Source organism: Choristoneura fumiferana, chromosome 10 (assembly GCF_025370935.1).
Source record: "Choristoneura fumiferana chromosome 10, NRCan_CFum_1, whole genome shotgun sequence".
NCBI classification, from domain to species: domain Eukaryota; kingdom Metazoa; phylum Arthropoda; class Insecta; order Lepidoptera; family Tortricidae; genus Choristoneura; species Choristoneura fumiferana.
In genome coordinates, this window is record NC_133481.1 from 14,601,003 (window position 1) to 14,624,830 (window position 23,828).

The 23,828-nt window shown below is 38.7% G+C and overlaps 2 protein-coding genes across 3 annotated transcripts in view; one reads left to right on the forward strand and one right to left on the reverse strand.

Annotated features, from left to right (window-relative positions):
• The window catches only part of Cad88C (cadherin 88C), a 47,943-nt gene extending 30,200 nt beyond the window's left edge, over nt 1-17,743 (forward strand). For both annotated transcript variants that reach the window (XM_074093611.1, XM_074093612.1), the window contains exons 13-28: nt 2,065-2,244; nt 2,938-3,072; nt 3,574-3,758; nt 4,361-4,620; nt 5,425-5,588; nt 6,845-7,012; nt 8,725-8,882; nt 9,511-9,692; nt 11,121-11,350; nt 11,818-12,006; nt 12,488-12,768; nt 13,300-13,540; nt 14,252-14,437; nt 14,835-15,170; nt 15,746-15,944; nt 16,691-17,743. In XM_074093611.1, coding sequence (XP_073949712.1) covers nt 2,065-2,244; nt 2,938-3,072; nt 3,574-3,758; nt 4,361-4,620; nt 5,425-5,588; nt 6,845-7,012; nt 8,725-8,882; nt 9,511-9,692; nt 11,121-11,350; nt 11,818-12,006; nt 12,488-12,768; nt 13,300-13,540; nt 14,252-14,437; nt 14,835-15,170; nt 15,746-15,944; nt 16,691-17,040 — 3,444 coding nt within the window. In that variant the 3' untranslated portion in view covers nt 17,041-17,743. The remainder of the gene's footprint in view (nt 1-2,064; nt 2,245-2,937; nt 3,073-3,573; nt 3,759-4,360; nt 4,621-5,424; nt 5,589-6,844; nt 7,013-8,724; nt 8,883-9,510; nt 9,693-11,120; nt 11,351-11,817; nt 12,007-12,487; nt 12,769-13,299; nt 13,541-14,251; nt 14,438-14,834; nt 15,171-15,745; nt 15,945-16,690) is intronic.
• Nucleotides 17,744-21,602: 3,859 nt separating this feature from the next.
• The window catches only part of eff (ubiquitin-conjugating enzyme E2 eff), a 6,066-nt gene continuing 3,840 nt past the window's right edge, over nt 21,603-23,828 (reverse strand). Inside the window, exon 5 of the mRNA XM_074093613.1 lies at nt 21,603-22,619. Within this exon, the coding sequence (XP_073949714.1) occupies nt 22,480-22,619 (140 nt within the window). The 3' untranslated portion in view covers nt 21,603-22,479. The remainder of the gene's footprint in view (nt 22,620-23,828) is intronic.

Consider the following 23,828-nt stretch of genomic DNA (forward strand, 5'->3'; position numbering starts at 1 on the left):
TCTTGCTTTCTCAACTAGCTTCAGTAAGCTCGTGCATCGTATTTTGTCGAATAAGTTCGTATTTGTCTTGCTTTCTCAACTAGCTTCAGTAAGCTCGTGCCATCGTATTTTGTCGAATAAGTTCGTATTTATCTTGCTTTCTCAACTAGCTTCAGTAAGCTCGTGCATCGTATTTTGTCGAATAAGTTCGTAATTGTCTTGCTTTCTCAACTAGCTTCAGTAAGCTCGTGCATCGTATTTTGTCGAATAAGTTCGTATTTGTCTTGCTTTCTCAACTAGCTTCAGTAAGCTCGTGCATCGTATTTTGTCGAATAAGTTCGTATTTGTCTTGCTTTCTCAACTAGCTTCAGTAAGCTCGTGCATCGTATTTTGTCGAATAAGTTCGTATTTGTCTTGCTTTCTCAACTAGCTTCAGTAAGCTCGTGCATCGTATTTTGTCGAATAAGTTCGTATTTGTCTTGCTTTCTCAACTAGCTCCAGTAAGCTCGTGCATCGTATTTTGTCGAATAAGTTCGTATTTGTCTTGCTTTCTCAACTAGCTTCAGTAAGCTCGTGCATCGTATTTTGTCGAATAAGTTCGTATTTGTCTTGCTTTCTCAACTAGCTTCAGTAAGCTCGTGCATCGTATTTTGTCGAATAAGTTCGTATTTGTCTTGCTTTCTCAACTAGCTTCAGTAAGCTCGTGCATCGTATTTTGTCGAATAAGTTCGTATTTGTCTTGCTTTCTCAACTAGCTTCAGTAAGCTCGTGCATCGTATTTTGTCGAATAAGTTCGTATTTTTCTTGCTTTCTCAACTAGCTTCAGTAAGCTCGTGCATCGTATTTTGTCGAATAAGTTCGTATTTGTCTTGCTTTCTCAACTAGCTTCAGTAAGCTCGTGCATCGTATTTTGTCGAATAAGTTCGTATTTATGTTGCTTTCTCAACTAGCTTCAGTAAGCTCGTGCATCGTATTTTGTCGAATAAGTTCGTATTTGTCTTGCTTTCTCAACTAGCTCCAGTAAGCTCGTGCATCGTATTTTGTCGAATAAGTTCGTATTTGTCTTGCTTTCTCAACTAGCTCCAGTAAGCTCGTGCCATCGTATTTTGTCGAATAAGTTCGTATTTATCTTGCTTTCTCAACTAGCTTCAGTAAGCTCGTGCCATCGTATTTTGTCGGATAAGTTCGTATTGATTTCAAAGCAGTAATGATATTCACTTTCATTATCATTATTCTACGAATAAATAATAAGTCAGGAATTGTAACTGCGTTAGAAAAACGGCCTTGCGTGCCCTAGTAGGCGGGGCTTAAAAATCGTGTTCTGCGCGTCATTTGTCGTGCATCTGACATTGCATCACGCGCGCAAACCAATCTCTGCTTTGTTTCTGAATTTTAACCAATCGCCATATTGATTCCTGTAAACCCCACTTTCAACCATTGCGCATATTGACTCTGCCTTGCTTATATATATACGAAGTGGTAATTTTTGTGAAATGTAACTGGCATCTATTTAAAAGTTTTAAAAGTACACGACTTGGAAACAAATTGAGAGCAATGCCTCATAGCACTGCTCTATTTCGGAAAAGTTTATTGGGAACGGCCCCTTATATTTATTATAAGATACCGGAAGACATAACAAATATAGAGAATATCAATAAATTCAAAAAAACTTTATGTAACTTTTTAGTAACAAAAGCTTATTATTCCATAAATGAATTTCTAACAGATTGCAATAACTCGTATTAAGTAACTATGATGAGAATAATTATGTGATGCGTGTGAATGCATCACGACCTGTTTGCAACGTAGTGATACTTCAAGTAGCTTTAAGATCTTTTGTACCAACCTATGTTGAACGAATAAATGAATTATTATTGTTAACAAGCACGTCTATTTGCAACCTCGAAAATGATTCGTATTTGAATCAAAAGTCGTTTTGGTTTAAAGTATGGCTACTTTTTGTGTGGAATTTGTTATGTTACGCCTCCTGACTTAGGTATTATTTATTCGTAGTCATTATGCTTCTTTCTTTCATAATACGTCTTATATGTATGCGCACGACTTTAATATGACCCAATATCGCAGGTAAAAGCCCGCGACAGCGACGGCTCGTCTCCAAACAACCGCGTAGTGTACCGCATACAGCGCGGAGCGAGCGACAAGTTCGTGATCGACTCCCGCTCCGGCGTCGTCTCCGTAGCGAACGGCTCGTCGTTGGACCCCGACAAGACCAACCCTAAGAGCAACCGATATACACTCACAGTCGTAAGTAGACAATAAAATAATGCCATTGTATTTTAATAAACTTCATTAGGCCGTGGTGGCCTAGTGGTTTGTTTTATCGCCTCTCAAGCAGACGATCGTGGGTTCAAACCTCTGAGTTTTTCGATATTAATGTGCAAAATTACATTTGTAATTTACCACGAGCTCTACGGTGAAGGAATACATCGTGAGGAAACTGCATAAACCTGCGAAGCAATTCAATGGTGTATGTAAAGTTCCCAATCCGCACTGGGCCCGCGTGGGAACCACGGTCCAAACCCTCTCATTCTGAGAGGAGACCTGTGCCCAGCAGTAGGACGTACTTATATAGGCTGGGATTATGAAATTTCATTGAAATTCATAGTAATTTCTAAATTGAAAACGTTTTAACTTAAAATTGTTTTACCTAAGGAAAGCTATTATTAAAAGCGAACTAAGCTACTTTCTATCAGTGTTGCGATTGATATTTTTACCTGAGTTTGATGGCTAGATATCGTCACTACATTGAAAAAATCTCGTATCTAAAATCAATATGTCAACAAAATTGAACCTTGATGTTCATAAGGTGCACTCATAAAAATTATCTATTTTGAGGTAAGAGTTTTTTTTAAGTAGTGACGATATCTTAAATAAGGAGATATTTAACGAATATACGATATTTATGTATTTCAATGATCGGGCTCATATTTTGTTTAGGTGGCATTAGACGGCGGGATAGGTGATCAACAACTGAGCGCGGCGGTACTGGTCAATGTGACTATAGTAGACGTCAACAATAAACCGCCTGTCTTCGTGGAACCAGGGACTATCACTTTGAAGGAAAACACGCAGGTATGTTACGCTCTGCGTTACTTGAATCCTACTACATAATATTATGAATGTGAAAGTTTGTTTGTGAAGATGTTTAGATGTCTGGATGTTTGTTACTCAGTCACGTCTAAACCGCTCAACCTATTTAGATAAAGTTCGGTATACAGATAGTTTGAGTTTCCGGGATGGACATAGGATAGTTTTTATCCTGGAAAATTGTATAGTTCCCGCGGGATAGCGATAAACGAATACTACGATAATCTAAAATCTAAATCTAAACTATTATGCAAATGCCAAAATATGTATGTATGTAAGCTCTTTATTGTACAAAAAATGACACTTTGAGAACTTTGAGATGCTTGTACAAAGGCGGAAGTAACTCTGTCTCTGTCTTTTCACGTCAAAACCCCTAAAAAACTTAATGTTTCTCAATAAACCGATTGGAAATCCAATCCCTTCACTAGGACAATAATCATCAATTATACACTAGAAAATAATATAAATAAAATTATTTCACGGTAGGTGGGAACCCTAATATACCGGGCACAGGCTCACGACCCGGACGACCAGCCAGTGTTGCGCTATGCGATAGACAAGGACGCTAGTATCGCGCGCGACGAGGACGGCGTGCTAGTTCCCGCTACCGAGTATGACCACACTGCGCTATGGGACCTCAATGCAGTCGATGGGACGCTAAGGGTTGTCAGGTGAGGTAGTTTTAATAATATATGAGTGAGTGTGTCTTTTATAATAGATGTGATTTAAGTGTGTGTGATACTAGTGTTAGAGATCTTTAAAAAACAGCTGTCAGTCTATTAAAGGGCTGGCAACCTGTAGTGCCCTTCGTGTTGCGGGTGTCCATGGACGGCAGTGATTCCCATCAGATGACCCCATGCTCGTTTACCTCCTGCTTGCCTGGTTTGATTGTAACATAAAACACTTGAAATTCGCAAAATAATACCTTTAGAGGACAACCATATCGACCACAGACATTTTGTTCCAACTCTGTATTTTGACTAGTTAATTTAATTTTTCTTGTGTAAATGTTCACACTGTACTGCCTATCCCGCTGCAGTGTATTATAATAATAATAATAATAGCTTTATTGAAAAAAGTATTACATCTTACATAGTTTCAATAACAAGAGAACTACTCCCTAGATAGGTAGAACCTGTGCTCCAAGATAAGCAGCGCTCCTCCCCACAGACAAGAGCTTGTATTGTATACAACCTACAACTATTTCCACAACAAAAATCTAAGTCAACTTCAAAATCTCCCAGTAATGCGCTAAATTCAATTTCCCTTCCAGATTGCTAGACAGAGAGAAAATAGAAACCATCAAACTAGTTCTAACAGTAGAAGACATGGCCGCCGTAGACGGGAACCCTCGCCAAACCGCCTCCGCAACCCTCACAATCATAGTAGAGGATGAGAACGACAACAATCCCAAGTTCCGGAAACCATTCTACAGGACGTCCATACCTGAGAACTCTAAAAACGGCGCCAATATAGCTACAGTGATCGCCGATGACGCCGACAAGAATCGGACGATGTCGTATTTTCTTGAAGGTTTGTTAACTTTAAATTATATCTAATAACAGAAGAGAACTACCGCTATGACCTTCAAGTTTTCAAGAAAAGAGCGTACTCCTACCTTAAAGGCCGGCAACGCACTTGTGACTCTTCTGGTGTTGCAGGTGTCCATGGGCGACGGTAATCGCTTACCATCAGGCGATCCGCCTGCTCGTTTGCCCCTATACCATTAAAAAAAAAAAAAAAAAAAAAAAAAAGAAGTAACTTTTTCAAATACAATTTATGATTTAATTATTTGCTCGTTTTAAAGGACCCAAGAAATTCTTAAGTTATATTACTATTACATTATACGATTTTTGTGCCGATAAAGCGATAATTTCAAGGAATTATTAACTGTATACTCGTAAGCAGATAGTAACACGCGAAGACCAAAACGACACTTGTAGCACATTCGAGAACAAAATAGCAATATATTCCTTCCGCTCGTCCACCCGTCTCATACTTAACAACAACTGCATGCCTCGTACCACGAAAACACGGTACCATGAAGATGGGAAAAAAAAGTCTACTTAACTTAAAAAAAGTTGCGGTCATTAACCTGTCCTCTCCCAGAGGCACAAATTTGTGTCCAAATTCCTTTGATCCTGTTATCCTGGGAAATGACAGATTAATGCCGCAAAATTTCGACATTTTATTTTTCATAGTATTTACCTAGAACAGAACTGAAATTTGGACTGGATATTCATAAATACCTACAATTTTGTACGGAACCCTGAGTGCGCGAGTCCGATTCGCACTTGGCCGGTTTTTGTATAATAGTGATCACAATATTGCCTCCAGGCCCTGAGAAGTTACTGAACCTGATTCACATGGAAAGCGCAACAGGCGAGGTTGTGGCGGCCAATAAGATTGACCACGAGACTCAGGCGTGGATCAACGTTACCGTCAAAGCTGTGGACAGCGGAGTCCCGCCGCGATATGCTGTCGTCGACTTGTTCATACAGGTACGTTGATAGACTTCGTAGGTTATAGCGGTAAGAATGGTAAAAATCGAACACTGTTTAAAAGTCTTTGCCCATTTGACCTTACCATACGATCACTGTAACTTTTCCGGCAATGGCGTAAACATTATTGTCTGCAACTCGGGATCTAACATTTGCACACCGTCGACACAGTACAAAAAAGGAGCAGTACACCGTCTTCTTACAAACGGCCGGACTGCGAGTTATACCTACGCGCCACGAATTCTCAGCACACCTCGGCAACCATCAGTCGCGAGTGCTCCGCGGTTATGAACGGACTCCCGCGCATTTATTACGGACCTTAATATGTCACAATGATATAAACAGTATTGTTCGGTGTACGGATGTTTAAATTCATCTAATATAATTATAATAAAAACGTATCTATTGAAGTTATTTATCAGCACGCGAATTATTTATACTCTTAACTTCAATTCAACAATAAAGCAAATACTTCTCCGTAGCTAATATAAAATAAAAATATACGTAGTTATGAAGCCAAATAAGACCGTTTAAAAGATAATACGTTTTGTGGTGTATTAACATAACGTAAAATGCATTTTTGTTAAACACTACTTAATCCAATTCTTCCATAATTTCCTAAACCTCCTAATCCTTTCCCTACTTTAAATTTCATGTGACATTATCAAATCAAATACATAACTTAAGAGGTGACAGTTAGTAGAGTAGGCAGCCCTATCACGCGTTTGTGTACCGAGCCGGCGTAGGTAATTATATCAAGGACGCTGCCGAGACGGAATACTGCTCCTTTTTTATACTGTGCCGTCGACATTCGTACTACCAATCATCATCATCAGCCGAAAGACGTCTACTGTTGAACAAAGAGAGCCCTTAGAACGCCACAATGAACGAAAACTCGCCACTTGCATGATTACCAGCAAATCTCGTGATATCGTCACCGAGTCCAAGGCGTGCCAACGCTGCGTCTTCCGGTTCGCGGTCGCGACTCGAGGACCTTTCTCCCCCAACGGTTATCTGTCCTTCGAGCGATACGGCCCGCTCGTTGCCACTTTCAACTTGCATATTCATATACTAACCTATCAGATGCGGTTGAATTTATGTTATGCCTGGTATTCAGACGTGTACCATCAACTACAAATACCGAGTTCTGAGAGGAAGCCTGCGCCTGGCCATGGGCACCCAACTCCCAAGATGTATATGAACCGAGATGATCAAATGATGACGAATGACCTTTTATTACTTTTATTCTTTCCCAGGTGCTAGACGAGAATGACAATAACCCCTATTTTGAGACCAGCTCGTTCGAGTACAGAGTGCGCGAGGACGTTGAACCCGGCACCACCATTGCCAACATACTGGCCCGCGACGCCGACTCGGCCGAGTATGGCAAGATAACATATTTACTGGACCGTATGACCACGCAGGTTGGTACACTGATGATTTTCTTCTTTGTTTTGTTCGCTAGGCGTAGTGGCATGAAATATCTAAAACTAATCTTGAAACCCAGTACACAGTGACGCACATACATCATCATCAAGGAGCGGAATTTTAATAGCAAAAATCAAATGTCAAGAGGGATAGACGGATTGTGTTTTATCAACTGTCGATGTTTGATTGTTAGTTAGCACGATGTTTTAGGTAATGAAATTGTACCTGTAATGGGGGAGGCCTTTGTTCTGCAGTGAGACACTACAGGCTACCAAAAAAAAATACAATTTAAACAAAAAACCGAAACGGAAATGTTAAGCAGTGTAACTGACAATAGACTAACCTTCATTAAAAATAACAGAATCGAAATCTATATCTGTACTAATTTATTATATTTTCTTCACCTTGTCTGTATGAACAAAGAATTTTCATTATTTTCTCTACATTGTCACCATTTAAACTAAGAGAAGTAAGAGAATAATTTATAATTAAGACAAGGATATTACTTTATCCATTTGTTAATCGTTTTTCTTTTACGATTAACCATTTTGGTTAACACGGGAACCTAATAAAATAATACTTATGAAAACTCAAGCGACATCAAATGTCAAATGTGACGTGACGTAATTTATTTTAATAAAGAGATGAAAGTGGCTTATCAAAGAGGTCAAATGTTACAGAATAATGTTAAAAGTTGGTAACATGTGTAAAATCGATAACTGGAATAGTCGATAAAAGACATTGGTCAATCCCTCGTGACATTTGATTTTTGCTATGAGATTCCGCTCCTTGATCATCATCATCATCATATCTGCCGTAGGATGTCCGCAGTTGGATCCAACCCATCCCAGACGATGACCCAACACGTCTTTCCAGGGCAGGCGATAAATGGACAATGAAGTTTATGCTTGCCTCAGTGATGACCAACCTTTTTTCATAGTTTCTAAAATTATCAATCGTGTCAATGTATAAAAGAAAAGAGAATTATCGTCATAAAGTCAAAACTGGTTTGGTATCTCTGACAGGGTTGCTCATCACACCGCGTACCATGAAACACATTACTACGCGGAAACGACACAAAAGTCAAAGTCAAAATATCTTTATTCAATTTAGGCTATTACAAGCACTTTGAACGTCAAAAAAAATCTACCACCGATTCTGAAAAACCTCTATTGAGAACAATTGTATGCAAGTACGTAAAGAACGTGGATAGCGATACACAGCTATCGTGGTTCGACGCTAACATAATCCATACTAATATTATAAATGCGATAGTGTGTGTGTTTGTATGTTTGTCCGACTTTAACGTCAAGACGGAGTGACGGATCGAAATATTTTTTGGCATAGAGATAGTTTATGGGCCAGAGAGTGATATAGGCTACTTTTTATCCCGGAAAATGCACAGTTCCCGAGGGAACAGCGCGCGATAACCGAATTCCACGCGGGCGAAGCCGCGGGCAAAAGCTAGTAGTCCTATTTTTTTACGTGACCTAAAGCCGTATTCTCTAACGCCCTGGCGTTTGCGATCGCATTCGCCATTTCTACCCTCGTCTTATACCGTGTGACAGAAAGAAGTGGTGAAAACGGTTGCTATTCCATCCAAGAGGACACAATAAGGCTTCTGGAAACATACTTTGTAGGGTGGCATGGCGCCGTAAATACTGCGAGTAGATATTGACAGTATAAACTAAGTTGCTTGTTGGTCCAGGGCAAGTTCTTGATCAACGCGGACACAGGCGTACTGACAGTATCGGACTGGTTGGACCGCGAGACTCGCGCTTCCTACCCTCTCGTGGTGGAGGCCTGGGATAACTACCAGTTCGGGTACCTCAGCGGGGAGAGCAGGAACGCCTTCAAACAGATCGTGTGAGTATCAGTACCAGTTTCATATGCTTAGGGTTCTAGAACATTCTTCCGACATTACGCGACTGAAATCTAGCCTGACGTGTGGCGGACGTACAGTCAAGAGCTTAAATATCTATACAGCCATAGCATCAAAATATGTATACATCGACCTTATCTTTAGTGACATAAAGGTGTATAGATATTTTTGACGTCTTGGTAACGTGATATATTTATGCCCTTGACTGTACATTATAGATTGTATGGAAAAATAATGTTTCAGTCCAATCATTTAGAGCCGTTGCGTAGGACGTCCAACGAGATAGACGGACGATCTGGTTATAGCCGCAGCTTCTCAGTGGATGCAAGCCGTTTCCAACCGAAGTAACTAGAGGTCTATGGGGAAACAGTGAACGCTGCGCCTGCCAATTCACGGTGTCTATTCGAGAACTTTTCGACCCCAATGGGCATCTGTGCCACTTCAACGTGCTAATTCCCTTGGCTATGTCGGTCGGTGACCTTAGTTCTTCTGCGTGTCTCCTCATTTCTGATTCGATCCCGTAGCAGATGCCCTAGCATAGTCCTCTTCATAGCTCGCTGAGCACTACTAATTTTCGCATTTATAATATTGGTTTCATTTGTTATTTTCCAGTGTCCACATAGAAGACGTGAACGACAATCCTCCGATACTCCACCTGCCTTCCGACTGCGTCACTATAAGCGAGTTTCACAAGCACCGCGAGCCTATAGTGGCTGTGTCGGCAACCGATGCAGACGACAATGCTTCGCCCAACGGACGCGTGCAGTTTACACTCGTGGGGGGCAAGGGACATGGTTGGTGTTTATAAATTGCAATGCTTTTTTGTTTATATTAAAAAGAACACCAAGTGTTATGACATTTACCACCAAAAATATTTTTTTATCAACAAAGATAATAAATGATGTAAAAATTGTACGGTAAAGATGTACCTAGTGCATCCTTTTCCCTTTATTTTCTCGGAAACGTTCGCATTTGTCATGCTACTTCAGTCAACCTTAGTACGGTCAAGGAGTTTAATTCATGAGCCACCATGGAACCATTTCACGGTAAACGTCATAGTGACATCGCATTAATTAACTTCCTTTTCCTTTCCTTTGAAAAGGTTCCTTGCTGGCTCATGAATTAAAAGTCCTCGATCGTACCACACCTTCCTATCAAGACAGCGTAGGGGAAGATCGCATCTAAAAGTTAAGATTTTTATTCGACTTTTGTTTCTAGATTCTGTAAATAATTTGATCGTGGAGATTATATGACATCTCAGTGTAATATACATTGTAATGTACCCTATTTTCTTTATGTAATAAAAGCATGTTATTAAACCCGGATTTTTAATCCCATGGAAAAAATGTAAACAAAGGTGTTGCCGTTATCAAAAAACATTTGCAGAATTCAAGATATTTTATTCTTTCTACATTTGCCAGAAATCGACTTCCCATTAAAAAACTGTATTTCTTAATCAAGATAAAATATTTTAATTTACTGATGAAAATCTTTACTTTGGCATTTACTACGCTTTGATATATTAATTTACAAAGAGAGTACTGTTTTCGTATCCATAATTTATTTATTGTCCTGGTATTACACCCGGGTTTTTAAGCTGTGGGCCGCTTGACGCGAGACGTCACTCAATGCACTAACATTCGAGACTGAATTCGTAATCGTTTTCCATGACTCTTGTTCTGTTATTTTTTTACTGTCGACATTGTTGTTATATTTTTATTGTAATTGAGCGGTACATTGTTACGTTTTCCGTTGTTTTTCGTTCATTTTGTATGAAAGGATGGACTCCGGTCCGAGTACTTCTCGGTCAAAAGACAACTTGTAAGTTGTTTCCCATAAAAACGGCTCTTTTATCGAAAATAGAAAAAAACATGGCAACTAACTAACTAGAACTTAATATAACATTTCTAGTGGACCCATACCTTGAAATCCCCTGAAATGTCACTTTGACAATGACGAAACTTTGTTTACATTTTTTCCGTGGGATTAAAAATCCGGGATTAATATATTAATTCAGACGCGTCGGCAGCATTCGGAAATAGTCGTGTGTTCCGATTTTTTTTACATGAAACTGACCGTGATTGACCTCTATCTCACCTGATGTTAAGTGCAGATGAGGCCAAAGGTGTGCCTATCTCACTGGTGTAACCACAGAGCTTTCCACGATAGGAACGAATTCACTGAATCTGAAATATTAGTGTTTTTTTTCTGCTCTTTCACAGAGCTATTCCGCTTCGAGCAAGTAGGTGGTGATGCCAACACGGGCCGTCTCTTCGCGAAGCAGTCCCTCAAGGATCGTTTCGGCAACTACTCGCTCACCGTGGAAGCTAAAGACTTGGGATCCCCTCCCAACGTGGTGAGGGGGGAACTTAGATTATGTGTCACTGACTTCAACGATCACGCGCCGGTCTTTGTGCATCCACCGCAGAATGTCACCATTAAAGTGCCCGAGGTATTTTCTACTTTTAGATGTCATATATTTTTAATTATTAAAATATAATTTTAAAAACTCATGTATGTAACTAGTTCCTATAGACACTTTTAGGCTATGATATGTAAGTGTAATTTGTAAGCCTTACGATAGATAAATAAGTAAATAAATTGAAAATGAGGTCAATGTTTATATTTAAAAACAATAAATTTTTTTGCACAATGATTCTTATCTTGTTTTGTTACTAAAAATATTAAAAAAGCTATATCGACTAAATTAAATTATGTGTTCACATACATTTTTCAAAAGTTAAAAAATAGCCTACTAATCTTTAGAAACTAAGCAACAACTACTAACATAATATGTGTCCCATGGAATAAATGATATTATTATTATTATAAAGAAAAAAACGATTTCTTCGTTTTTTTTTATTTCTATCAATGTGTGTATAATTTAAGTTCCACATATGCTACAATTTTTTTTCTCAGAACGCAACAATAGGTACAACAGTAGTAGAGGTGCGCGCGATCGACGCAGATATCGGAGCGAACGGCGCCGTCCGCTACCGAATCCGGCGCGACGCAGGCGGCGCCTGGCGCGCCTTCAGCGTGCACGCCACCAGCGGAGCCCTGCGCACCGCCGCGCCGCTACGCCGCGACCTCTCGCCGAGACACCAGGTGACAACCCACATCATTATGTCGACACTAATACACTACACTATGGTATTTGAACGGCGCCGACTGTTACCGGAAACGGCGCGATGCGGGTGGCGCCTGGCGCGTCTTCACGCCGGGTCACTGGGTTACAACAGGAATCCACATCAAAATTTTGTAACCTATCTTTACATATTACAGAGTTATGAAGGTTTAAAATTCGAGATTAGACAGAAAAATACATAATTAGACGTGACGTCACACGCAAGTAGCACCATACTTACTTTACTACATAGAGAAAAGCAGCTTAGAGACAGATTTTTCAAAAAATCTGTTTATACTTATTCAATTCTTAACCAAATTATTTATTTTCTTCACTGAACATTAGTGGCATGTCTCAATATTTTCACTATAATATATAGAATATATGGCATAATTTTGTGACATATGATATTAAAAACAAATTCTGCATAAGTATATTTTATTTATCCCTTTTCACCCACAGCTACGAATTGAAGCATACGACCTCGGTCTCCCCACACCACTAAGCTCAGACTTGGACCTCACAATATACATCCAAGACGTCGACAGTTACCGCCCTCGCTTCCCCGACAAACGTCTACACATCAATCTGACCGAGAATATGTATGACGAAGAACTGTATCTACCCAGCGTGATAGAGAGGGATGAAATAGATAGAGGGGATGAACCGGTGCTGCCCGTGTGTTATTATGTGGTGGAAGGAAATGAGGATGGAGAGTTCGAGCTACATAGGAATACGCATAGGTAAGTTTCATAATCATCATATCAGCCGTAGGACGTCTACTGTTAGCCCCTCCTCCCCCACCTGGCCACTGCCATAGGGCGCTGGCGTTAGAATGTTATCTCCCCCTATCCTCACGTGGGCGCTACAGTCCATGTATAGATGTTCTTACTTGCCAGATATTTATCTGACAGCCAGATAGCGTATATCAATACCGTCTTTACCATCAGGGCACATAGGGCCCGGGCCCGTGATAGCTCCCAGGGGCCCCCCGAAGGCCGATATATTCACTTTTTTTCTATTTTAATTTGACAAATATATAGTAGAACATTTTGCTCGAAAGAAATCCCGTATCTTAATCATACCTACTTGCCTATATGTATATTTTTAATGTGTGTAATAATACCCTGATTTATAGCACATTTTTTTACTTTACCTTCCAAAAGGGCCTCAAGTTCTTGTGTGCCCTAGGGCCCCCATATGGTCTAAGAGAGCTCTGCAGATAGTCAATCCACAGGCCTTAATAGTCTTTCTTTCCCAACTCTTTCCCACAGATTAGCCACCCAACGGCCACTAGATCGCGAAAAGAAAGCAAACTACACCCTCACCATACTAGCCACAGAAGATTGCGTAGCAGTTCCAAAGTACCAAGAAAACGTGGATGCCGTGAGCACCCTGAAAGTCTACGTCACTGTCAATGACCTGAATGATAATGCGCCCAAGTTTGCGAGGAAGATATTCACCGGCGGGATCACCACTGAAGCGGATTTTGGAATCGAGTTCATGCATGTTAAGGTATTTTTATTATGTTTGAACTAGTGTCTGCCCGCGGCTTATTTTTGATTATATTTATTCTCCTATTGGCAATACGCTTGCTCACGAAATCTAGGATTTTCTTAATTAGTTTGAAAGGTATGACATTGATGTTTCTAGGAATTATTGACAGAGCCATCTTTCACCTATTAGAGGCCCTGGGCACAACATGCTGCATTCGGTTAGCCGGAGCAAGAGTTGAGTAGCTATCGGTTATCGTTTGGTAATGGGTTAGGGACTAGGGGGCCCCAATCCATCGTGGGGCATGATTATTGATAAAAATGTCGGCAAATACCCAATTTTGCTTACAAGTATGACACTTTCGCACAACTTAGACGCTCTATCATTCGTTGTCATTTGCTATGTTTTCAGTCATTCCAAACTTTATAAATTCAATGTTTCTGTCACTTCTTTGATGTTCATCAATTAGTTATTCTATTATAATTATGGTCTCGCTGGAAGACCAGCGCTGACTCCACCCGTGGAGTCCGCATTTATATTTATGCTGAGGCGGAACAATTTCTGGCACACAGTAATTTATCCTTTTTCATAGTATTTTGTACTTTACCTATTATTTGTCTCTGCCTACCCCGTTGGGAAAGAGGCGTGATTTTATGTATGTATGTATTTATTGTCTGTGTCTCAAATAAACTTTTTCATCTTCACTTTTGATTTTCTTCTGTATATTTTTAGGCCATAGATCTGGACGAAGGTGACAACGCAAAAATAAACTACTATTTAATAGGTGACGTCAAGAAGACACTCACAGAAGGCCTGGAGAATCTCGCCGTGTCCCCGTTCCTAGTCAACGAGGAAACTGGAGCCATTTCACTCAACTTTGACCCCCAGAAGGGGATGAAGGGGTATTTTGATTTCAAAGTAAGAAAACTGCATATTGTTTTGTAAAGCTTGAATCCTATTTTAAGATAGCGAATATACATTAATTTAGTTTTAATACAGTGAGTGGAAAATTTAACAGAGGAAGTTGTGGCCAAATAAGTTTGCCCCTCCCGTCGCTGGAGTAGGTATATCTAATTAATTACGCGCCCCTACCTAAATAGCTAGTAAATTTTTATAGAGCACAAAAAAGGAAGGAATGAAGACAATCTCACCAATAACGAGTAAAAGACAGTTCTAAAATATGACAGCCGTTTTTAGATGAAATAAAATCAAGTAAACCGTAAAGACAACCTCACTAATTTCTAAACGATTCAGTCGAAATCAAATACCCTTTTTGCCTTCGTGTCATGACAATGACAAGCGAAACTTTTCCCAGGTGCTAGCGAATGACACAGGCGGACTTCAAGACGAAGCCCACGTCTTCATATACCTTCTCCGTGAGGACCAGAGAGTCCGCTTCGTACTCCGCGCCCATCCCTCCGAAGTCAGAGACAAAATAAGCATATTCAGAGACAAACTCGCGCAAGTGTCAGAGTCCGTGGTCAATATAGATGATTTACGAGTGCATGAAAACAAAGATGGTTCCGTAGATAACACTAAGACGGATTTGTACTTGCATTTAGTTAACGGCCAAGATCATTCAGTTTTGGAGGTCAATCAGGTGCTGCAGTTAGTTGATAAGAATATTGAACAGTTGGATGATTTGTTCAAGGTAATTCCTTTATTTACTACTAGCTTATATCCTTGGCCTTAATGGCGTGGAAGAACAAATAAAGACACTTGGGTTATCAGGACGAATCTAATGATACCTTAATTGTATAAATCCGTCCAGCGGTATGAGATATGTGATAATAAAGAACATTACATACTTACCTACATACAAGATACGAGCGAAAAACACATTTTATTTTATGTTTGTAATGACAGTTGTGTGTATGTAATAAATAAATAATTTTTTTATATATATACCTCAGTCGGGTAAAAAACAATTTACCTATCTCGTAGTTATTTTAAATATTTTTTAATTCAAGCACCTATAATGCTCAAGGCATTCTATAAAGCATTACATGTATTGATGGCTGTCAATTTTTTAGACGCTATCTCATTTAGTCATATAAAGCAGACGCCTACACTTGTCTAATAGCAATTCCATCCGACTGGCTATAATCGAAAGTTACGAAACGTATCCACCCTAGTACGCGGGTACGCGATTCAGTTTCCTCAGGTGTTCTTATTTACAAGTATGTACTTATTCAGGCAGCTAATATTATTATTGTATTCCTTCAGGAATTCAACGTCTTGGACACACAGCCGGCGGAATACCAGCCACTGACAGCGGACACAATCACCTCTAACCAGACAGTTTTCTGGCTGGTGTGGACTACGCTCTTTTTAACCGTGCTGCTGGTTCTGTCGCTCATGATGTGTCTGTCACAAAGAGCGGACTACGTACGCCGGCTGAAAGCGGCCACAGCTACTGCTTACTGTAAGTATATTGGGACAATGCTAGGCGGTACAGCCGAATTCGCGTACATTGCAGGGCCGATGAGCTAACGAGTTACGAATGGATGATCAAGCGCCGCTAAGTAAAAACTAGTTGCAAGGAATTCCTCCGAATCTGTAATCCATCACAAATGTTGCTAAAAACGCATCAACGGAAGTTATTATTAGACCGCGGTGTGAACTGATTAGTAAGATTGAAAGGTCTATTATTTCAGATGGGCTACTACGAAACTCACAAATCGAAGTTCGTATCGCACCGTCCCTTTCACTCGCGTATTAAATGACATAAGCGTCAGCGGGACGGTACGATACGAACTTCGATTTTCGAGTTTCGTAGTAGCCCAGCTGATACAATCTTATTGAAGTTTCAGGGCCTGTTTTACCACTCATTGGCAAATTTTGTGACAGATAGGTATCGATGATGCTGTCGTTTGTTTTGTCCCAATGAATAAAGACGGCATCACATTTATCTATCTCAAAGTTTACGAATGCGCCATGAAACAGCCACTTACAATTATTGCTTAGTGCGTTATCCATATCAAATGTATGTTTTGTTTTGTCATTGCATAGTTAGGATGAAATGTAGAGACTTACCTATATCTACACGCGCTACCTACTTGGCAACTCAATTATCAAAACATACTTATAAGCCAGCAATCTCTCGTACATTGCACTGCCATGTCATTCAAACAGAGTTCACTGTAACCATGACTAATCTGTTTTGTTCAGCATCGCCGACGCCAGGCGAATCGGACATGACCATTCGCAGTTCCGGTGGCCGCGTGCCAAACACGAACAAACACAGCTCCAAAGGCTCCAACCCCATTTGGCTCCACGCATACGAAAACGAATGGTACAAGTCGGATGACCAAATCTCACACTCGGAACGAGACTCACTTGACGAAAACGCAGTAAACCAGGACTTGTCAAACGAAAAACCATATTTCATCACAACAGGAGCATTTCCTTCCATAGATTCTAGTGCCACGGAACCGCAGACGAATCAGGCCAAATACGACTTCTACCAGCAATTGGAAAAGATGAAGAATGCCAAAAATATGGAGACAACAGAGTTGTAATACGTCGGTGTTTTTACAAAATTTGTTATTTTATTACATCAGCACACTGATGTAAGACGCTGTAGCGTCTAAATCGCTCATTTTTACAATCAGGTAATTAAGAACTGTTTAAGCAAAATTAAAAGAAAAGACTACGGTGCAGACATGTGTGGTGGCGAATTAAATTAATAATTAATTATAATTACATGTCTTAAGGTCAGGTGGGGAAGTACAAACATCGGAGGCATAGGGACGAAAAACCATACAGCCAGATAAGAGTAGACCAAGAAGGTCTATTTCCACCACTACTTCTGTGCCTTGTGCTGTAAAACTATAAAAATATAGTAAAATTTGACTTATAAATTACTATTTTAACGTATTTATCTTTTGTATATTCTATTAGACTGTTACTAAAGTTTTAAGTAAATAAATATGATCTTGTAGTGGCTTTGTCCAGATCGTTGCTTCAAGTCTCCTGTGCCTTTTGTAAATTATTTTCTGAACTGAATTAAAGTAAAATAGTGTGTTTGTACAATAAATTTCGTAGTAGGTAAGTACAAAGACTACGGATAGAAGTAGTTTTTAGGATAAGATTAAAGTTTTAAGACTTATCGAAAAAAGCTAGCTCACGGTAACTTTTAGTAAAGACAATGTTACCCTCAATAGAATTCAGATAGAGTAAGCAATTAAATCATAATTTGTGAATAAATAAGTTGTATTTGGATTAGTACTTTTATTTCTTCCCATAACACAACAATTACCCGCGCCTATGCCTGCATTTATAAAAACGGCTAAGTGCGAGTCGGACTCTGGCATCGAGCGTTCCGTATGAATGTGTACAGACCAATTCACAAGAGCTGGTACAGTCACGTCTAAAAATATGTATACAAAAACAAGGTTGCATAAATATGTAGTCATACATTGTATCAAAATATTTATCTATTACTGACACAAAAATTGTATTCATTAAACTTTTTCAGTATTATGTAATCACAAAGCTTCAGAAAGTTGCATACTTAAATGAATTCCATTTAAATGTATCCACCTCGTAGGCAAAAATAAGTATACATGAATGGGTTCCATATACATATAACCCCACCAATTGGCAAATATTTGTATACGCCGTTGATTCATAAATATGTAACACGATTTGATATTTTGATTCGTTTTGAAGAATTACTGTTTTGTTAAGATTACATGTCTGTCTCTTTCGTAACCTGCATGCGGGCAGGGACATACATACTACGAATCCATACTCCATTAAAATAATATTATATACTGGTGACCCGTTCCGGCACAACACGGTTACGGTATACATAGACACCGTGAATCACACTATTTATTTGTGAAAACCGCATCAAAATCCGTTGCGTAGTTTGAAAGATCTAAGCGTACAGACAAAAAAAGCGACTTTGTTTTATACTATGGAGTGATGAATTGAAAGTAACTCTGTCTGTTCCGGTATCACGTCGAAACCGATTGGTTTCGACTGTCAAGGGCTGAACATAGGGTACTTAGTTTTTATCTCCAAAAGCAACCCTTAAGGGGAGAAAAGGGGGATGAACTGACTGGAGTGAGCTGGATGAAATTTGGTATGGATATATTTAATTTTTTTACACCATCAAGATCACCAAATACTTGGAAACGTCCAGAGTGGTCATTAATATCGACTAAGCCAAAGCGATCAAGTTGTTCGGGTCATCCACTGAGGACAGATCCACTGAAGCATCTATAATTTGCAATCTTTAATCATTGTAATTTTAATTATAGAAGACAGCTTCTGAATGACTAGCCAGCTCCTGCTTCACGTCGATATTCTGTGAGAGTGTGGTACTACCCCGGTCGAGCCCGCCCATTCGTACTGCAAACCAAGAACTGGCTACAGTGCGGCTCTACCACTAACAATTAACAATATATTAAAATAAAAACAAAAAATGCTTAGTGCACCTTTCTGAGAATGACCCTAAACTGAAATACTCAATATTTACAAGTCAATTCAATCTAAGGACTGTCAAGTGCGTCATAGAATAATCGTGAGATAGACGTATGCAGTGACAAGTCCGCACTGTTTTCGTGAATTGTCAAATCAGTTAAATATACAACTTACGATTCTATGCCAGTCAGACAAGGTTTGTTGTTGCAGTCTGGATACATATTTATGAATCAAACGGCGTATACAAATATTTGCCAATTGGTGTGGTTATATGTATATGGAACCCATTCATGTATACTTATTTTTGCCTACGAGGTGGATACATTTAAATGGAATTTATTTAAGTATGCAACTTTCTGAAGCATTTTGTGATTACATAATACTGAAACAGTTTAATGAATACAATTTTTTGGTGTCAGTAATAGATACATATTTATGATGAAAATGTGTGGCTACATATTTTTAAATTTTTTTGTGTATACATACTTTTAGACGTGACTGTAACGAACGGATTGTTACGAACATTCAAATATTACTTAGACATTTTTGTAGAAAAATTAATGACAGTCTGATGCTTAACATTTTCACATTTGTGTGAAGTGAATTCATATAGGTAGGTAACACACAAGATATTATTCACTATTCAATCCCCATTTATGCCAGAGGGGCTACTCCGAAGTTCGTATCGTAACGTCCCTCTCGCTCTCGATATTAAAATAGTAAAGTGTTTTGAACATACGTATTAAATTTGTATTAAATAGTGTGAGAGGACGCACGACACGAACTTCCGAGTTTCGTAGTAGCCCTGCATGCAGCTCTTGTGATTTGTGAATCAACCTGGAAGTAGGGTAAAAACTGGCCACCTTATACTAAAAATTAATTCTATTTATAGGTGACCAGAATTCGTTACAAGCTTCATTTCATTACTTCTCTTTTGAGCAATCAGTTATTTTTGTAGCTGTGTGTATTTCACTTCAATTCTGGTGGAACTACCTATACCTGGATCCCGTTTTTTTGTTCTATAAAATTACGAAACAGTGAAGTATCCAACAGCGATTAAGATAAACCTACGGAAGTACGTCCCGATTGGTATCAATATTCAATCCAAACGTTGTTAATTTTGCACCTCATTTTAATAAGACAAACGTAATTAATCGTTGTTGAACAAACTGAAATCAAAATATTCATTAATTATTCATGATCACACGGAAAATGTATTGGAGACGGGAACCGGGAACCCAGATCCTAATCATTCCCTGATGCGTACTTAACCGAAAGACCATCCGAACTATTCCTGTTTACTTAAACACCAAAATATTCCTGTTCTAATTAATATACAAAGCGAATCTTCTAACACTAACACGATCTAAGTTCTAAGTCTACAGTCGAACAAATTGAATCATGACCCAGGGTCAGGGTTTTAATAATCAATTTCACTAGGATTTCCTTGACAAAAGTATAAGATGTCAACATGACATTAGTAACACAAAGGTTCCACCCTGGGTCATTCATGATTCAATTTGTTCGACTGTACATCTCAGTATAAGAATGAAACCCCCCTTTGTCAAGAACAAAAACTTCTTCTACAAACCAGAGATGGCGCTATTTTATCAGTGGATAAATTGTAACAGGGGGTCTATAATGTTTCGAATTTATTATTACTTAGTTTTACGGTTTTCCCTAGTAATATTTTTCTCCAGCTTTCATTGAAAGTCTGAATACTTTTGTCGCTTTTCATCGCAATTTTGCCACAATAGCACAATATTTTCTTTACATGGTCAAGAGAAACTATTTGATTTAGCATTCATTACTCATAAGAATCGGGCCGTGTAAACTTGCGGCAAAAATAAATTTGTGAAAATATATTTAAATAACCCATTCTTTTCTTTAAGCCGAAATTACTGCTTATCTGTAAAAATAAATCGGATGCTCTGCAATCCGAAACGCTTCGGTGGTGTCATTACAGCAGCGTAACCAAAAGTAGGTCTCTAGTGCTTGACCTAGTTACCATTTTGTGACACTGAATAACAGTAAAACCTAATGAATACACAAATATTGTTAAAAATTAATGCAATAGTCGCCTAATCTCGTAATTTACATGGCTGTGCTAATAATACACTTAGTACGTGAACTTGCAATTCTGCAACATTTAGATAACCAACCCTCATTTGATGTGTCTATTTGGAAACGTCAGACAATAGCCAATTGGAAGTTTTCAGTGCGATAACGTCGCTCGATAAGATCTTAATTGAACGCGGTTTTGGACGGCGGAGTTATTTCCATCGCCAGCGGTCCACCTGTCGCGAAGGACGTCACTATTTACAGCCGCAGAGGGCACACGCAGGAAGACCTAAATAAAGCTCGCCGTTATTTACATACACAATAATTTATTGTTTCTTACAATTTAGTGAAGCTAAAATACAACTTGTTGATTGATTACAATTTGAAAAGCTTTAAATTTTAATCTCCCTGTGTTGAACCCAGCGAACAAAAGCTTCCTCTTGTAGCTGTAGCCGTACGTAACACATCACCATGCTTGCCACTCGCCGGCGCGGCGGCGGCGGCCGGCCGCGTTTGTTCGATCGTGTTTTCCCAAGGAACGTAGGATGGTACGTGGAGAGGATCATTCGTGGAAATCACAACGCAAGTATCCTTACAACCACAATATATATTAGATAAAATTATAAAGAACGCCATATTGAAAAAATCTAGATTAATCGTAACTTATGATCTTATGAGATACACTGTAATTTATACTGGATGTTGTAGCTACTGGAGCGCTTTCCTTCCTTTGAAAATATTGTGGATGAAAGAAAACTGACCATTTCAACGGATGTCAGACTGGTCTGTAGCACGCTACATTAACTAACTTAAAAAAAAGTGTTTCTCTAGTAAAAAAATTAACACCCACTCGACTCGTCTACGAGCTCGTTCTGTAATACCACTTAATTATATTACTCAAAATGTTCTGAACACTTACGAGCCCTTCATACGTTTCATCGACATATTCCTGAGTGAATTGGACAGTAGCAAGCCATGAACGCTCCATTTCCTAAACATATGGCTATTGTACAGTTTCACAATGCAATTTAGATCTAGTTAAAGTACAAATTCTTTAGGAATACAATTATTCAAATCATGTAAATTTAACTAATGTTTAACTTCAACTAAATGAGAATATGCAATAAGACATCTACTGACACATCAATGTTGAACGGAATAGATTTTTTCTCTTATGTAGAAAATGTTTCTTATTAGATAAACAGAAACTATATTTGCACATGTGTGACGTGTTTACTTAGGATGCGATTATTGGCATTAAATCATTGGACAAAACAGAAATTAGGCAGACCCTAGTTACTGTTGACAATTTATACAAGATGAGTTAATTTAGGTCATTGATAAAGATTTCAGACGAACAAGGTTTTGGAATAGGGAACTGGGATGGGATGGGAACGGGAAGGGAGGGGGAGCCCGGGCTGTGGCGATGTGTGTGTGTATGTGTTGCTGACGTCACGCCTGACTCATCACATGGCATACTTCCTCGTCCACTCACGGGCTAGTTCATTGTACTTTTCTCTGTCCGTTTTGTAGATCCTAGCAATTTCTGGCACCAACGGATCGTCGGGGTTTGGATCACATAACAGTGAGCAGATTGAGAGCAACACTGAAATAAATAAAAAAACTATTAATTACGAATCATAAGAAATTAAATTTTTCATACGTAAAATTAGGGAGGGAGAGCATAAAAGGTAACCTAAAAATTCCAAAAAAACATTAGCCACGCGATCTATCGACACTTTTTGAGCATCTATATACTTGGGGACTTTAACAAACATTAACTTAAACTAACTTAAATAATAATAAATCATTATTATGAATCACACAAAACCGGATCCTTAAAGTCAACTTGTAATGGTAAATTAATAAAACCTAACAAAACAATTGAGATTGCTTGCAAATGCTCAGGAACCTGCATTTTACAGTAGGTAGATAGCACTAATGTGCACAACACACAAAAGCTGTGTTTGCAAATAAGGAAGGTATATATGAGTAATGCTTAGTGTAAGTAGGTACTGCATTTTCTTTCACCATTTTAGGGTGTCCTGGTTAAATAATGCTTTACATATATGTATTTATCTGCCTAAAATGGAAACCACATATTTCATTTCACATTGTTATGTTCTGCTATTAACTATTATCCTACAGCAAAAATAAGATAAAAACTTGTAAAGCTACATACAAATTAGGGCAGATAAAAATACAAATAAGGAAAACAAATCTACAAGGGAAACTATATTATCAGATAAAGAAAGATAAGATGGGGTCATTCATTGTGTACTAACAGATGCTAAATACTGTACAACAGAAATGTAAAAAGTATGAAATTCAAATGTAAAATTCCTGTGAATCATAAAAAAACAGATACCAATGACATAGCAAAACTGCCGATAAGATTGATGGTGATACATTCAAATTCACAAAATCTAATAAAATTTATATAGTGTATTATGTCATTGAACTGACACAAATTTGAATGGGATCATGGGGATCATGTCATGAATATTTATTTACACATTGATTTAGCTTATTGGCACATGGAAAGTAAATGAGCATAATTTCTCACTAAATCTGGGGTGGCATAGTTATCTACCAATGATAAGAAAGAAAATAGTAATTGCAAGGTCATGTTTTTAAATCACAACCCATTAAAATGACTTGATTGTGCCTCTAAAATTTAAATATGTCGTTCCTAGTAATTTCGAGCAACCTGCATAATTCGAAATTTTCAATAGTGAAAACAGTTACCTAACGCTATATCTCCTAAGGTCTCGGAAGACTAACAATTTAACTCATTTGTGTATCAAATTGTTTT